This window comes from Sus scrofa, chromosome 18 (genome assembly GCF_054392235.1).
Source record: "Sus scrofa isolate SSC_HxYL_T2T_F1_AM1 chromosome 18, Sscrofa_HxYL_maternal_Yorkshire_Landrace_v2.0, whole genome shotgun sequence".
NCBI classification, from domain to species: domain Eukaryota; kingdom Metazoa; phylum Chordata; class Mammalia; order Artiodactyla; family Suidae; genus Sus; species Sus scrofa.
In genome coordinates, this window is record NC_139400.1 from 42,075,557 (window position 1) to 42,093,674 (window position 18,118).

General features: G+C 43.2%; 1 protein-coding gene across 1 annotated transcript; it reads right to left on the reverse strand.

The window, feature by feature from the left end:
- Window positions 1-6,978: 6,978 nt before the first annotated feature.
- Window positions 6,979-12,495, reverse strand: LSMEM1 (leucine rich single-pass membrane protein 1). Its single transcript, XM_003134769.6, has 3 exons — window positions 12,298-12,495; window positions 9,793-9,921; window positions 6,979-7,573 (listed from the first exon to the last, which is right to left on the reverse strand). The coding sequence occupies exons 1-3, from the start codon at window positions 12,422-12,424 to the stop codon at window positions 7,443-7,445; spliced, it is 387 nt and encodes a 128-aa protein (XP_003134817.2). The 5' UTR covers window positions 12,425-12,495; the 3' UTR covers window positions 6,979-7,442.
- Between the last annotated feature and the right edge of the window lie 5,623 nt (window positions 12,496-18,118).

Consider the following 18,118-nt stretch of genomic DNA (forward strand, 5'->3'; position numbering starts at 1 on the left):
ATAATTAAATTATTAACTGGTTTTTCAATTGTTTGACCTGCCCCATCTGTTCATCAGACTAAATGCTCTTTGGCTACAGGGTCCCACATTCAGGAAGGATACTCCTCATGGAATAAGCTTGTTACCATCCATTTCTTTCAGGATTCATGCATGAAGACTGGAAATCATGTTTCACAATTTAAAAGAGGATTGAGAGTCAAAGGAGACCAAGAAACAAAGAGAAATTAGGATTTCGACTTCATCTTCCACAGCCCATCATGTATCCAGGAAGATGCGGAATAGCTTCTATTTCCCTCCGTCCAGGAAGACTTAAAATGGCACAGCCTTACAAGTGGGCTCTAGACTTCACTCCAGAGCTGCTTTCTCTGCTCTTACTTTCACATATTACCTCCCCCCCCCCCACACACACACATGCAATCCTGGCCTAAAAGCAAATGTCTACGGAAAAATCCCTGCATATTTTATTGGCCAGACCAACTTTGACGAAAAGCAAAAGGGGGGGACAGAAGAAATAAAACCAGAGTAAAAGTGTCTTTGATTTCTTTTTAACCAACTATGTGCCTTTGTCTAGGTGCAATTTATTTCTCTTAAGTGGTGAGGAATTCAAGGGCAACACAAGTTGTGTCCAAATGAACTCTTACAAAGACAGAAAATGCAACCAAATCGAAGACAGGTTTTTAATCCTTGCACTTTTTTTTTTTTTTTTTGCTTTTTAGGGCCAAACCCATGGCATATGGAGAGTCCCAGGCTAGGGGTCTAATCGGAACTACAGCTGCCGGCCTACGCCACAGCTCACAGCAGCGTTGGCTCCTTAACCCAATGAGCGAGGCCAGGACTCGAACCCACAATCTCATGGTTCCTAGTCGGATTTGTTTCCACTGTACCACAATGGGAACTCCTAATCCTTGCACTTTTAAGAGTTATATCTCACTGCCTAACAGACGATCACAGTTTTAACAATCTGTTTGCAACTCAGTGGCTGAGAATTGAGCTAATCCCTTTGCCACGCCTCATGGCCCATGATTGTCATGGGTTTCAGTTGACTGTTGAATATTTTGGTGTTGATTTTACTCATCCCACCGACTCTGCAGAGTAGTTTCTAAATCACTTATAACAGGCATATCAAAGAGGAGGGACATCTGACTGTTGCTGGACATGCTTCTCAACAGCCAAGGAAAGTCACAATTCCTATCAAAGGATGCAACTCTTCAAGACAGCTTCCTACTCCAATCCAAGAATCCAATGATGATGCTGACAGTAGTACTGTGGGTGAGGCCAGGCCACTCGCAGGTAGGGCCCTGGGCAGCATTACTTTTCTTAAAAACAAAGCTGAAATCTGAACCATTTGTGTCTTGAGATCAAAGACAAATCTCAATTTTTCCAACATGTGAAAAGACAAACTGCCAGACAGTCTGCCAGCCTGGCCAGGCCTGCATGTCTGGCGTTTCTGGGAAGCCCGCAGGGGGTGTGACCACAACGTTTCTATTACAAGAATTCTTCCCTGCTCTCCTGGCAGCAAGTGGAACAGACCCCTTGTCTGGCTTCTGCCCGAGGTTTCCTACCCTTCAGGGTTCCCAGGTTCTCACTCACACCTTCTGCTACCAGAATGGCCCTCAACAGCCCTTCAGACCATGGAACAGCCCCTTAAACTGGAGGCTCACCTGAGCACCTGAGTAGAGAAGGGGCAGGAGAGGGGAAAGGGAGGCTAGTGAGAGGAAGCAGAGTGTTCTTCTGGAGACTTTTGTGGGTCCTTTAACAAAAGGTTTATAGTGTTCCCTGGAGATTAAAAATAATAGCCACTGATAATCAGATGCCCCCCCCTTAATGTATAACTTATTAGTGACTTATGAACAACACAGAGCCTAAAGAACTTTCTATCAACTTCACTGTTCTCACCAGCAGCAGCAGCAGCATTCCCACCTCACAGAGGGAAAAAATTCCTGAGAGTCAGGGAGTCAAGGAACAGAGTCAGGAGAGGTGAAGGCCTCAATGGTTACTCGTGCACAGCACCGGAATCTAAATACAAGTTTACTCCGAAGCCATCATTTGTCCTGTCACTCAACCAAACCAAGACGCGGACCCATCACAGCAGCTTTTTAAAATCATGAATTCCCTATCCCACCCCCTGCCTGCTAAAGCAGAATCTCTCAGAGTAGGGGTCAGGAATCGGAATCTTTCCAAGCTTCCCAGGTGGTCCTTGGAGAGTCACACTGGGGAGCTGCTTTCTCATGTTCCCAGTGATAGTCCTTACTAGCTTCTCACCTGTCTTGTTTGCGCAACCAGATCAGAAGCCTGTTGGCATCACGTCTCTGCCTCCTCTGAATGCCCTGCAGAGGCAGCCCACACGTATGCCCAATACCCACCTGCTACATGGAATTAAGTTTGTTCTGAATTGCTTTTCATTGCTTTTATAAAAAAATCCTTTCCATCTTCATAAAAAGCAGAATTAAATTTCAATGAGGTTTTCCCTATAAAAAATATTTACTGAGAGGTTATCTTCACCAAACGAGAATAAGTAGACACCTGGGTTCCAATAAGAATGTTTTTAATTTCCCCTTTAAAAAAAAATACACTTCCTAACTCCGTGGAAAGGTAGCTCATCGCCCTAAGGCTCTCTCTCCTTTTCACAGCTTCTTCTGGGCAAACTCATTCACAGAGGAGACAGAGGACCAGTCCTTCTGATGATCTGTTTCCTTTGCTCATTCTCTACCGAATTTAAATGGGGTCATTATTTTAAGCTGGAATAAAGTTGTTTTATACACCAGGACTCAGAGAGATCTTGTTTCCCCTAGAATTCTCTTTCTAAGCAATAAAAATGGGTTATAACACCATGGTGCGTGCAATATTTCCCAAGACACCTCAGTCCACATGTCACGCACACCTAAATTCTTCTCTTCTCCACCACGGACTGCTATTAGGAAAGAAAAGCAATTGTTCTGTGTTGTTTTAAAGCCTCCTGGTTTTCTTGTTCTTACCCCAGAGCCTTGCTTCAGAGATTGGTGTTCACTGGCAGAGTCCTGGCCGGATGACCCTGGTCTTTTCAGGAGAGAAAAACACCCCATGTGCCCTAACTGGTGGCTGGGCAGCCACACTGAGAGGCTGAAGCCTTCTCCTTCCAGGTCGTTCCACACCCCAAGGGCCTCCAGGTGTCACAGCCGAGCGTGGTGGGCAGGGCTTCACCGGGCTCACCTGCAGAGGGTTACCAATCATAGCACCTAGAGGGGCTACAGGAAGGCTCTCCCAGGGTCCTCATGGTAGAATAGGGCATGCATGGCCTCGGCCCTGGGGTCAGAAGATGTGTGTAATCCCTCCACCACAGCAATGCCAGGGGCATGCCGGCAGAGCCCACTGCTGGAAAATATCTCTCTTTTAGCCCCTTATGAACATAGACAAAGTTCTAAGAAAGATGCAAAACTTTCTTTTTCCTCCTATCAAGTCATGCCTGGGTTCGTGGTCCCTTCTCTTTCTCTACTCGGCCTCACACCAGCATTCGGCTCCCTCCTTCCACTGCACCTTGTTTGTGGTCAAGGCATTGGGCCAGGACACACAGTTCCTGGCTCCACCGCAGGGAGGCACATGTGGACCCTTATGCTCTTCAGACTAGATCAGCTGAAAACAACAAAGCCTCCTGCTTATACTGATCACCTGTTGTACCCAAGCCTCGTAAGTTATTTTGCCAAAGGCTCTTACCCCACCACCCCCGGTCAGATCAGATTAGGAGGCACAGGAGAAAAATATTTAGCCCTAGTCCCTGTCAGTTGGGGATTTTTGTTGTTGTTGTTTGTTTTGCTTTTTTAGGACCACACCCATGGCATATGGAAGATCGCAGGCTAGGGGTTGAATCGGAGCTACAGCTTCTGGCCTACACCACAGCCACAGCCACAGCAACGCAGGATCCAAGCTGCATCTGCTGACTGCACCACAGCTCACAGCAACACAGCTCACAGCAACACGAGAACCTTAACCCACTGCGGGGCCAGGGATGGAACCACATCCTCATGGAGGGATAATAGTCGGATTCATTTCCGCTGAGCCACGATGAGAACTCCCTCAGCTGATGTTTAAATTTAGTGGGATTATATAACACTTACTACTTTGGACATCAATAATGATAATTACAATAACAACTGGCATTATTGAGTACTTTGTTTCTGACACTCTCATCAGTCATTTATCACCCCTTTTAAGCCTCCTAACTACTAAAAAATTGATTTTTTTTATTTTTTTATTTTTTTGCTTTTTAGGGCTGCACCCACAGCATATGGAAGTTCCCAGGCTAGGGGTCGAATCAGAGCTGCAGCCGCTGGCCTACACCATAGCCACAGCAATGCAAGATCTGAGCCGTATCTTTAACTTACAGCACAGCTGGTGGCAATGCTGGATTCTTAACCTACTGAGCGAGGTCAGGAATCGAACCCACAACTTCATGGGTACTAGTTGGGTTCATTTCCACTCCAACACAACAGGAACTCCAAAAGTTGATTTTATAATTATCCAGTTTTTACTGATAGGAGGAAAGAGGTCAATTTCCCCAAAGTCACAGTAAGTGGCAGCATGAGGACTTGAACCAGAAAGCTGGGTTCCCCAGCCCACGTCTCAAACGCTGTATATGAGGGCCATGAGACTACATGGCAACCAAAGTGAATGAAAGTTCAGCTATGTGAGACGAACAAGGTCTCAGGGCCTAATGTCCAATACGGTGACAAGAGTTTAACAATACTGTATTACATACTCGAAATTTGCTGAGTTCAAATCATAAATCTTTCCATCCACACTACACACAGAAACACACTCATACAAATAGTAACCACGTGGAGGAGATGAATATGTTAACTAGCTCATTCATAGTGGTCATTTAACAATGTACACGTAGATTGAAACATCAAGTTGTACACCTTAAATATATATCATTTTTGGGAGTTCCCGTCGTGGCGCAGTGGTTAACGAATCCGACTAGGAACCATGAGGTTGCGGGTTCGATCCCTGCCCTTGCTCAGTGGGTTAAGGATCTGGCATTGCCATGAGCTGTGGTGTAGGTCGCAGACACGGCTCGGATCCCACGTTGCTGTGGCTATGGTGTAGGCTGATAGCTACAGCTCCGATTAGACCCCTAGCCTGGGAACCTCCATATGCCGTGGGAGCGGCCCAAGAAATGGCAAAAAGACAAAAAAAAAAAAAAACAAAAACATTTTTATGTCAAGTATATCTCAAAGCTGTTTTTTAAAAAAGAAAAAAAGGATGATTTCATTAAATAACAATCTCCAAATGTTAACATTTACCAGGGGCTTTATACACATATACATCCTTATTTTCTGAGCCATTTTGGAATTGAAGATATTATGTCCTTTTATCCCTAAATGTTTCCATATATATTTCCTAAAAACAATCTCTTATATGACCATGATATTTTATTAAAATCAGGAAATTATTGCATTGATAGAATGTCATTATCTAATTTATAGATCTTAGATTATTCCAATTTTTCCAATAGCTTCATTAGCAAATTTAAATCCCTGTTTTGCCAGAAGGAAAAAAAGACCAGATGTAGCCAGTTGATATTTTAATACAGAGTCGATAGAATAGATTTGGTTCACCTGTGAATCCAAATACCAGGAGCTGTGGTGCCTGGTGTTCTCCAGGCTGTGTGTGTGACCATGGCTCCATCGATGCCACACAGGCAGGGCAGTGAATGTCCAACAGGATGGACCCAAAAGGTGGATGAAATGATTTGTCAGACACTGTACTACTTCAGATAAAAATCATAAACTTCTTGGAATAAAGATTATTTATTACTGAGCACAAAATACATCCACTGTGCAGGTAAAAATGAAAAAAAGTATAACAAGAACAGATTCAAAGGAAAAAAATGGGTGTTTTTTTCAAAGAGCCATTGCATCAGCTATTCTGTGGTTTCTGAAACAATGTTGTAACAAATCTTGACTACAGGTTATTTTTACCCCACCTCCTATCAGGTCAATGAGAATTTTTCAGACAAATACAAATTTCAGTTTTAAAATATCCTGCAAGAAAGCAAATAAAAAGATAAGTATTCAGTACAAATGTTTTCGAGTGCAAAAATGGATAGGTGAAATGTGTTTATTTTATTAGCTATTGAGTGTTACATAATGTGTTTGTATATGTGTGTGTAATTTTGGAATAAACCCAAATGTTTTTGATAAACCCCAAATGATAGCTTTTCAATGACTTCACACAGTAGACCTACACAGTATATTTATCTTAAATAAAAGATTTTCCAAGACTCATCCTCATTTTTATATTATACCATATCTAAAAGGTGTGCCTTACTTTTGGGGTGAAACAAGGCAGGTTTGAAACACTCCAAATAGACAGTTTCCCACTGTAGTTTAGTAAAGTCTAGACACAATTTATTTTATTTTATTTTATTTTATTTTATTGCTTTTTAGGGCTGAACCTGCGGCATATGGAGGTTCCCAGGCTAAGGGTCGAATCCGAGCTAGAGCTGCCGGCCTACGCCACAGCCACATGGGATCAGAGCTGCATCTGCAACCTACATCACAGCTCACAGCAACGCTGGATCCTTAACCCACTGAGCGAGGCCAGGGATCGAACCTGCATCCTCATGGATCCTAGTCGGGTTCGTTAACCACTGTGCCACGACTGTGCCACGACGGGAACTCCTAGACACAATTTAGACTTAAGTTCTTCACAATTAATCAGCAGAGTACTGAAGGATCTTTCCCCGTAAGAAACAAAGTCAAGAAGTTTATATATCTATATACAACTATACATCTCCTGTGTTCCCCACTTGAATGTAAGCTCCTCTAGAATATGGTTGTTTGCACAAAGAAGCTGCTCATTAAACATGAGCTGAAAAATCGGGCTCTCTTTTGACCTGCACCCCACCATACACACGAAACTACTATTAACAAATACCAGTAGGCAACTAGTTCGGAGTCGGCCCTCTCCCTGTCCTTGAGGAAGTGAATCAAACTTTAATCACTCGAGCAGAACCTCTTTTATTGAAAAGAGTTATCGCCTGATTCCTTTGAACACAAAAAATTCAGTGTATTCCTTAGGCTTCTGTGGAAGTTCATAAGGGTACATGAGGTGCCATGACGTCCACTGGCCACAGTGAACTTATTCTGGTGACAAAGCTCCGTGTGTAAAAGAAGCTGTAAGTACAGAGCCAGAGTGCCCTTCTTTCTTACTGTTGGTTCTCCTCGGCGCCAGCCACCCTTATCCCCATGAAAGCCCAAGGACCTTAACGCAAAACGAGCCTCAGCCCCTTTCAGGCAGCTGTCCCCACCCCACCCCGCTTGCCTCGGCGTTGCTCCCATCCTTGTGGTAGGAGGTTGGCCTTTAGTTGCCTGCAGAAATGCCCTTAGTCGGTTCTCATCCCTGTAAACTCCCAGTACAGCGCGAAGCTCACGTGCCGCAGTTGCTCTCGGAAGCCCATTTCCTTAGTTCCGTTCCAAGTCCAGTTGGTTGAGTCGCTTTACAATTATGCTGTTCATTTGCTTAAGATCATCGATGTCCTTTCCCTCGGCTGCTAGTCTTCTGGACACATCTTCCATCTTGTTGCCAGTTTGCACTTTAAAATGAAAACACAGTGTTACCCGCGTTTCCAGCATGTTCCCTCGGGGTGCTCAGCAGAGCCCTCTGGGGGGGAGGGGAGAGGCTGGGCTGAGCTAGAGGCCTTCTTGGCAAACCCCCTGCTCCAGCAGCCCACGCAGCCCAGGAGCCGCGGAGAGACACTGCTGAAGTTACCCGTCAAGTGAGTGATTTTTACAACTTCTTAGTGCCAGACTTGATTAGCTCCAGCAGCTCTGCACAGATTTTGGCAGAGAAAGATGTGGCTGTGAGCAACCAAAGGAAAGTGCCAGCACGTGTGATTATCCCCAGAGAAGTGACTGCTACATCGTCTCATTGTGAGACCCATTCTCAGAAAAGGTTCCCTCCCCCCTCCTCATTTGGGAGGTGAGATATTTTGAGTTGCAGCCTATTTTGACATAGCTCTCTTGGTCCTAAATTACCAGCCCAGGATGAATGTATAATAATCTCCCTCAGACCACCCTGAGAGGAGAGAGATCATGTTTCCAGAATAAACAGAACCTTTGGGTATTAAGTCAGTCAGGGAATGGAACACTCTGAGGTCTGCTTATCAGAGTCCAAATTTCCAAGAAAGACAGCACAAAATCAGTTTTAACCTCTGGGCTTCTTATCATTTCTATTTTAGGCAAGTTTTTTCCAAGACAGCTTTCAGGAACCAGTGATGATTATAAACATGCCATGGGGTTTAGCTAAAAACTAATGTGGAAGTGTTAGAGCTTCACCTTCCAGCCTTGGGACAAACTGTTGCCCAGAAGCTGCTGCTACCTCATGTCTGGAAAACTGTGTTGGATGAATTATAGTCCAAGACATGAGGGGAGGGTCTTCACTGAGCGTGGCCACACACTGAGGCAGAGGTGTCGGTTGCTTCTGAAGAGCAGTGTGAAACAAGTAAATCCATAGCTGGTGACATCCTCTTCCCTCTAAGGAGCCGCCAACGTTAGTCAAACAGAGGAGGAAGGAACAGCCACGTTGGACGAAGTCTGTTCCCCAACATGCTGGTTCCAAATTAAATTCCAAAAAGGAAAAGGGTTCCATGTTCAGAAATGTTAGAGAAAAATCATATAATGACCTGCCTTTTGGGATTTCACCACACACACACCTTGAGCCTTACCTAACAATTCTCAAACTCATTCAACTATAGAAACCTTTTCGTAACTAAGGCGACACTTAGGAACATTCCACATGCTTAATATCTATACTGCTTGGCCCCTGGAAACTGCTTCCGGAGCGGGTAGGCCCTCGTGGTAATCTTTCCCTGCCGTCCGTTCCTCCTCTTTAGGTCGGAGACTATGACACAAATATAAAGCCCCACGGCTTAATCAATGTCATCAGTATAAAACAGCCCTGTTTCTCCTGGCTAAAAATTCCAGAGTGTTGGAACTCTAAATGTAAGTTCTTGCACTTGGTTTAAAATGATACAAACTTGCTAGATCCCATTAAGAGCAAAAAAGCTTCCTTGATGAAGATGAGCACAGGCCAGGTTCATTGACAGATGCCTATGCCCATTCTGGTCTTCAGTTGGGCTAAAGTCTATCTGGAAACCCCAGGAAACCTCTAGTATGACTTCAACGCAGGCCGTGGAGTGCTGGGGAGCTCTGGAGGCAAGCAGGGCAGGGTGCAAATCCCAGTGCTGCCTCTGCTTAGATGGATCAACAAGGAGAGTTAAACACTCTGGGCTTTAGTCTTTCATCAGTCAATCAGAAATAGGAGACACTACCTTGAAGGGAAGAGTACGGATTTAAGATAAAGAATTTAATGTGTTTGACACCACGTCATTGTCCAATAAAAAGACATTCTTTATTCATATCTCCTTTCTGTTTTTTTCTTTTTCTTTTTATTGCCTCACTTACCAGGGCATCGGTCAAGGATGCAGCTTGAATCCAGCGTTGCCGTGGCTGTGGCATAGGCTGGAAGCTGCAGCTCCGATTTTACTCCTGGCCTGGGAACTTCCATATGCCACAGGTGCAGCCCTAAAAAGAAAAACAAAAATGTTTAAAGCCCCCATTTGTGATCTTCTGGCACTGTGGGCTTGTCTGCAACCTGTCCCAGAGCAGCAGGGTATCCTGGGCGTGTGTTGGCCCTCCCCTGTCCTTCAGTGTGAGCCCTGATGCCAAGAAGCCTTGCCTTATTGCAGGAGCAAAGTCAAACACCAGCTACGAAGGGCACGGCCGTGATGAGAAACATCTCCAAGGGACTTACCTATTAGGAATATCACGAAGGAAACCAGCGCCAGGCTGACAACCAGCACAATTATCAGCCCCACCAAAAACAGCCCGTGGCTTCCATTTCCTGAGTTACTGCTGTCGGCTGGGATTTTCTCCTCCAGAGCTAAGGCAAAAACAAACAGCAACAAAGACAAAAACTCCTCAGCAGACAGCTTCACAGGGAACTGAACAGTCCCCAGCATTAGAGGCATGCGTGAGAGATATGTCCATTTTGCCCTCTGATCACTCTAGAAAGAGACTTGTTTTAGGAATGTCTTTGGGCCGGGTGGTCTTTGAGAATTTTTCATGCTCTTCTCTATTAGTATTCAAAGAACAAGCCGAGTCCAGTTGTCTCCTTAACCCTTACTGGGAAAATTCTTTGCAGATCATGTTAACAACTGACGTAGCAGGACATGGATTGTTCTTTTGGAAGGTGGGTGAGGGGGATAAAGAAAGGTCAAGGTGATGGAGGTGCTATTGCCCTTTTCCCAAAATGATCCAGGAGTTACACAAAGCTGGCTGTGGGCCACTTACTCCAGGTGACATGCTGAAGGCACTGAGATATCTCCCAGAAAACTTTGTTTCCTATTAAAAAAAATAACCTATTATGGGGAGTTGCTGTTGTGGCTTGGCAGGTTAAGAACCCGACAGAGTGTCCATGAGGATGTGGGTTCGATCCCTGGCCTTGCTCAGTGGGTCATGGATCCAGCACTGCCGTGACCGTGGCTGTGATGTAGGCCAGCAACTGCGGCTCCAATGTGACTCCTCGCGTGGGAACTTCCATATGCGGCAGATGCAGAAGCCAAGGAAAGAAAAGAAATAAAATAACCTGTAATGCCTACATTCATTTAAATAACAATAACAAAATACCCTGATATACTTTGGTTTCTTAAAACTGTTTTCAGGATGGACACGCTCGGAAAGCAAGGTTTTCTTAAATGTTGTGCAGCTGAACTGAGAAGGCAACCAAGCGTATAAACCAGTTCGGTTCACCCAAACCATGAATTGTCTGCACTTGGTCACCATTTTGTAAGACCTATTTGCCTAATAATACCCAAATTAAATTGAAAAAGAGATACAGAAACTGGATTACCTTCCATATTCTCTCCTACTTTATATCAGCCCACAGCCTCTGCTACTTGCTTATGGACAGATGGGTGGTGTAGGTCCCACACTTTTCAGGGGCATCTTATGTCACAGCCTCCACAGCCTTTGCTTCCTAATCAAAGCCTTGGCACAGGCCAGCACCCAAACCCCTATGCTTATTGAGACCGACTGCAGTGAAAACAAGCGAAAGTCTGAACAAATCAAAATGAAGAGAAAAACAAGAATTCAAAAAAGATTTAGGGAGTTCCCATCATGGCTCAGTGGTTAACGAATCCAACTAGGAACCATGAGGTTGCAGGTTTGATCCCCAGCCTCGCTCAGTGGGTTAAAGATTCAGTGTTGCCATGACCTGTAGTGTAGGTCCCAGACGCGGCTCGGATCCCGAGTTGCTGTGGCTGTGGCGTAGGCCGGCAGCTATAATTCTGATTGGACCCCAAGCCTGGGAACCTCCATATACCTCTGGTGCAGCCCTAGAAAAGACAAAAAGACCAAAAAAAAAAAAAAAATTATTTAGAAGGGGAATAATAGATATAAAATTGAGAGAGTAAGAGTTTAAGAGTGTTCGCGAAACAAACACCAAGGGGGCATTTATCACCTGTGCTGGAAAGTCAGCACTGAAGCTAGAAAAGATGGGGTTCTAATAATCTTGGAACTCATTTGTAATATTTAAGGGACAAGACATACATTTATAGTTTGTTGGGTTTTGGGGGGGCGGGAGGCACACCCACAGCATGCAAGCATTCCAGAGATCAAACTTGAGCCACAGCAGTGACAATGCTAAATCTTTAAACACTAAGCCACAAGGGAACTCCCACATTAAGTTATTTGGTACTTAACAGATTTTCATTTTAGTCTCCCCCTCTTTTTTCTAATACTTTAATTGGGGCAATCTGCGAATTAAAAAAAAAAAAAAAAAAAAAAGTTGACTCTTTTGCCCAAAAAACGTTAATGATTTTTTCAAAAACCAGGTAAACGCGTGGAACATTTTCTCAGCAATCCGCTCCGAGTAAGACCTCTCTAGGAAAGCGGGCACCACAGGTGACCTGCCTGTGGTCACTAGAAGGCACGAAAGCAGCCAGGAGGATGAGTGAGCCTCTGGGGGCCCATCTCGGCAGCCTCCACCCCTTTCCAGGGGGAGAAAGGCCACAGGGACTTTTCGGGACTTTTGCAGACAAGAGTTCAAATCTTGCCACGAGCCAAGAAGGCCCATAAGCCTGGCAAGCATTCAGAAAACAAAAGCACAAATTGCCTAATACGAAACAGCATTTCTAACGCGGAGCCGTCCTAATGCCCACCCAGCCCCCACCACGCCCACAGGTCTGGCTGGACGGTGGCTATTTTTAGGTGGCCTAGAAGCCAGGACGGGCCGCCAAGCCTGGGAGGGCTCACGTACGGAACAGATGCTGCGATCCGGCAGGACAGAGGTTTAGTCTGTTTAGGTCATTTATGGAATCCACAACGTAAAGCTTTCTTTCTTCAGGAAGGCCGCGAGAGCCGGTGTCCTGGGAAGAACGATTCATTGTCCCCGGAAGAAAACGCGGACCTTAAACGCAGGACGCTGGGCTGGGGAGCTGGACTTGGCCAGGATCACAGTCCACAGGAAGCTGGGCAGGCACTTGAAGAACCACCCACACGAATTACTTCCCAATGAAGGGCCAGAAAAGCTTTGCTTGTCCAAAAGAAAATACTCCCTTGTGGGGGCAACTCTTGTTTTTGCTTTGCTTGCCAGGAAGCTCAGCGTCTGCCGTGAGGCCCATTTTTAATGCTTTAATACTCTGCTTACATGCATATGTGCTTTCCTCCTCAGATTTCTCACTTCTGCCTATATTTCCCTTGGGTCTCTTTTTTAATTTTGTAATTGACTTTTCAATATTTCTCTTTTATCACATTGTTCATACGCTAGTGAGATGCCTCAAATCTTGTGTGCAAGACGACTATGCATAAACACCCAGAAAGACAAAATTAAGTGAGGCAGCCTGTGGCCATAAAGATGCTGAGGGGAGAAAATATTACTGAGAACCATTCTAACTGATGAGGCCTTAATACAAAACTGTACTTTTGTGCAGTATAAAGGTCTAGAAGCCAGTGACTTATGTTAAGGTGGAACACATAAAATATTTTATTTAGGGTTTAAATCTTCCTATTTCCAAAAGAATTGGAGGCAGTTAATAGTACACTGACAAATAAAATTGAGGTAAAGAGCCTCATGTGATATCTAGATCTTAGTAAAAGCAATGTAATAAACTTCATACCTGCCTTTAATGTGACAACACACTATTTATTTACTTCCTTTAACATTTTTAAAATTTCCTTTAATACACAGCTACAGAATAAACAGAAATATGACCAGAGTTAGGAGAAACCAAATACAGAAATAAAAAAATAAGAACACCTATAGAAGATCTGAAAAAAAAAAAATCAGCCATTTACTAAACAGACTAAACTGCACTCTAAAATATTAAAACTCAGGAGTTCCCATTGTGGCTAAGCAGTTAACGAATCTGACTAGCATCCATGAGGACGCAGGTTCGATTCCGGGTCTTGTTCAGTGGGTTAAGGATCCAGTGTTGCAGTGAGCTGTGGTATAGGTCGAAATCAGGACTGGGATCCCGAGTTGCTGTGGCTGTGGTGTAGACTGACAGCTACAGTTCCCATTCAGCCCCTAGCCTGGGAACTTCCATATGCCATGGGTGCAGCCCTAAAAAGACAATAAATAAACAAACAAACAAATAAAATCTTGAAACTCAGCAATTTCCCAGTAAAACCTAAAACCTACTAGCATGTGTAAAAAATATGCTTCCAGAACCCTAAGAAAATGTGAGTTCAAAAAGTAATGAACTAGTTAATTTTTTTCAAAGTTAAAAAAAAAATTTTAAAGGGTGTTTCAGTTCTTCAGAAATTTTAATTAACAAGAACACATCACCCCCTGAGTATTTTTGATGAGATACTACTGAAGCACTTCAGACATTGATATTACCTAATTCCAAATATACTTCAGGGAGCATTCCTAAGGGACTGACTTTAAGTGATTAAAATAAAAAGAAGAGCAGAGGGGCCTTAGAAACCCATCAAATTCTCTTACAGATAAAACCCAAAGTGTTGACTGATGTATGGTCACAGATTTCTAAACTATCCTTCGAGAAATGTTTTCTATTTTGTCTTCTCTTTACACTTTATCATCGCAAACACTAACATTTGATGAGGCATAACGGTTGTGTCACATCAGAGGATCATCGTTCCAAACACGGCTTCTATTTTAGGCTTGGTGGCTGACACATGGTTCATTTTGGCATCTCTCACTTGACATCCTTGAGCCTTGCCTTCCCCTGCAGGAATGCAATTACGCTTGCTTAAATTTCATACGGAGGCTTAATCGTGGATTACAAAGTGGACGGCTAGCTAGAAAATTACAGCCACAAAAAAACTGACTTAAGAGCTGGACAGCTAATAAAATCTCCAGGTTACCACTGGCCTTGCCGCGAACTCAAAAGGCGATTCAATGCAGCATCGAATTCAAGAGCGCTAAGATAACAACTTAGAGTGAGCTCCAAAAGGAAATTTCTTCATTTGGGTAAAGTCACAACATAAATAGATGCTATTTCAAAATGCATTTGAAATTAAGTGCAGCAGGCAAATGGAAAAGAGCCAGCAGAGAAAAATGAGCTGAGTGTGGTTCATGGCCACTAAGATCCTGCAAATGACCCTGTGAGCAAATGGATTCAAGATCACATGGCCCTGGAACCCTGGACCCACAGCTGTTTGATGCCCAGTTGTTGCTATCTTTGGCATCTCCATATGAGGGCATCTGGGAACAACCAGCCGTGTTGGAGAAGCCGGTGTTACTGAATTCTGCTCGCACTAACTTGACTCTCCTTCTCCACTGCTGTGTACAGATTTGCTCATTAAGATGGACCAAGGCAGCATCCTTTTCCGGGAACCCTTTCTAATACCTTGAGCTGAAAAACATAAGTAATTGCATTTTCTTCTGTTAGATCAGTGCTAACAGCTGATTCCTTTTGTCATTTATGAATTTTTGACTGCCAACAAATGAATATTCTGACCAGTATAGTTATCTATGAAAATTCACTTTGCTCTCTTTTTTTTTCCCCCCTTAGGTGCTTGGTATCAAACTACAGAAATAACTTACACCAGTCTTGCTTGCCACAGAATCAGAATCGTTATAATAGGGCTTAATTCAAAGCTAATAGGAAGCTTTATTGAGTGAGTCATGGTAATTTGTTCTTTAATTCCATTTCAGTCAGTGCCTCTTCACATTCAGGAAGTAATTTTTAAAATCAAGTCTAAATCATTTCTATCTAAAGTTAAAAGCACAGAGCATATGTGACAGAAAAACACCCCAGCCTCAAGAATCATAATTCCGTCTCAGTAGGGCAATAACATGCAAATTACTTACAAAAATGTGAGCTTTAACTGCTAGGTTACCAGGAAAAAATTATTCAGAAACAGCTATAATAAAACTTTTTACAAATTCTATAGTTCTTTGCCTTCCTTCAGCACACAGGTGCTCCTATAAGGCCCATAAACCCCAGCATGAAACTGTTGGTCTATATTTAGTGTTAACTTAGCCAAGTAGTATAAGATTCCAAATAGTAACTTTTCCATAATGCCTAAGGTTTTTAGTAAATATGTTACTGAAACTATGCTTTAAAAAGAAACGGGAAAAAAAAAAAAAAAAAAAACAAACCCACCGTGCCTTGATTCAACTGGTAACTGATGAGATTCTTACTAGATTGAGATTGATGTCCTTATTTGGCTGATGTGATTTGTAAACGGACACTTTTCCCCACTTCTGCCATGATGAGCTCACATACATAAATACCGGGTAGCAGGTGGAGCTGCCACTCTGACAACTAACCTGCCCAGGACTCCAGACCAACCAGAGAGTTATCAGGACAGAATGAGGTTGTGACACCCGAACCAGGATGAGGGCTGATCAGAGGACTCCTAGAGCTTCCTGTAGCTGCAAAAGTGGACTGTGCCTGGGAGATCGTATGGCTACAGACACGCTGCCCCCACTGCCAGTGATGGACGCACTTTATCTCTTCACCTTTCTTTAAAGCTTTATTCTCTGAGTTTTTATGCATCCTCCTTTCTTCGGAATGCCTGCCTCTTAACGTGGTTCTCACACACACATGCCAAGGAGTCTGCCCTCTGGTGGACATAAGAGAAACTACAGTCAGGAGACCAGCAGTCCCACAAGCCCACTCCGCAGATCGCAGGGCATTTACTATTCCAGCAGGACACCAAGAGTTAAGTGGCGAACTGGTCTGTAATCCTTTATAATCCTACCCTCCATGGCCATGACTAGATGTACATTTTTCACCCCTTGAAACATGTTGCATGTTGTCAATTGGAGAATGTTTGCCCCCAAAATTCCTTTTACAACTTGTATTCAATATGGACCTCATTCTACTCTGGGGGAAAAGGAATGCCTGTCATTTTTTTTTTCTAAAAAACTTCAGCTATACCAGAGAACCACTTCATGAAGAAGCATGATATAACTAATAACTGTTCTCTCAGAAGCACATGACACATTAAAATCTATGCCAAATTTCTTGAAAACTGAAAATGCTTGTTAGTTATTATCATGCTCAGCTTTTATTTCCCAACTACCCGATCTGTTTTAAACCATCTATTTTTTGAAGAAATAATAGCCTCAGTTTGAACACTATGTGTTTTTCTCTCTCCTGTAAACTTCCAACCCTGTGAAGTATGTATTAATCCCTCAAAGATGTGGGAAATGGAAACCCGACAATTCTTCACACCAGTCTGAATTCAGCCGTATTTTACACCAGTGAGGGAGGTGAGGTTTTTTTTTTTATGGTGTGTGACCACTTAGACTTCTGGAGAACCACTTCAGAGCAAAGCAAGATAACCTGCCTCCTTTTAGCTATTATGTAACTGAAAGGTCACATCCAGAAGTTTTGAGTCACAAGAAAATAGGTATTCTCCCGTGAATTATTCAATCCGGAGATATTCTAAAGTACTTCTGCCTTTTCCTTTCAATTATTATATCTCATTCCCAGGAAATTAAACTATATATCGTCAATGACTTGAGTCGAAGATGACAGTTGGTTCAAAATTAATGCATGAACCTCAAAACCAAGAACTTACTAGGCAGGGACCATTTTAAAGTCCTTTAACCCACCAAGATTAACCAAGAATCAGGGAATGAATTGGTCTATCATATGCTATTTTACTTACTTTGAAGAAAATTCAAGCATTCTTAACACATTGAATTCCATTATCCTATCCAGCAACTACCCCACAATTTCATGAGGAATAAGGCATTTAACATACAAATTAACACTTGCTTATCTCTTCTTCCCCCTAAAATTCCAGTAAAAAGGCAAAATAAGGAGAGAGTCCTCCTGAGGCACAGCAGGTTAAGGATCCACTGTTGTCACTGCAGCAGTTCACTGCTACAGCACAGGTTCAATTCCTGGCCCAGGAACATCTACATGCTGCGATATGCAGCAAAGAAAAAAAAGAAAGAAAAAAGAATAAAAAAGAATAAAAATTACAAAACCTCAGGAAAATAGGAGGAAACAATACTGAGCAAGATGTCAACAAATGTATTCAACACAAAGAGAGTGGTTGGTATGTGCCTTGGCAGACCCATCACTGATGAGTGAGGGGACAGAAGCTGTAGAACTCAGGCAGGCTTAGGAACTGGATGGAGGTAACGTACACAGCTAAATACAGGCAGTTAATTTCATGTTAGCCAAAAACAGAAAGCAAAAGAAAGACTGGAAAGCCATGTCACAGAAATCTCCCAGAAAGAGAAAGAAAGAAATAAGAAATAAGGCCAGAGGCTCAACCCAGCAGCTGTAGGATCTCAGAGTTCCAGAACAAAGAAAATGTGTCATGTGTATGGCTGAGGAGGGCAGGAGCTTAACATTTTCAATTGCCACAGTCCACCAAAGCACAGTAAACCACACGTCTAGAATAGTAGACAGAGATTTAAAGAACAAAAACACATTAGAAGTGAAAATTGCATCAGACATCACCAACACTTTAATCACAACAGAGCGCTGCCTTCAACTCTGAATTTGGTGTTCTACCTAGAATGTTATATCCCAAGACAATTTACCTGTCAGGCATGTGAAATTTCAAAATAACTGACCTCCCGCACACTCATGCCCAGAAGTCAACCGAAGGAAGTGTTCCACTTTAACAAGAAAGTAATCCAA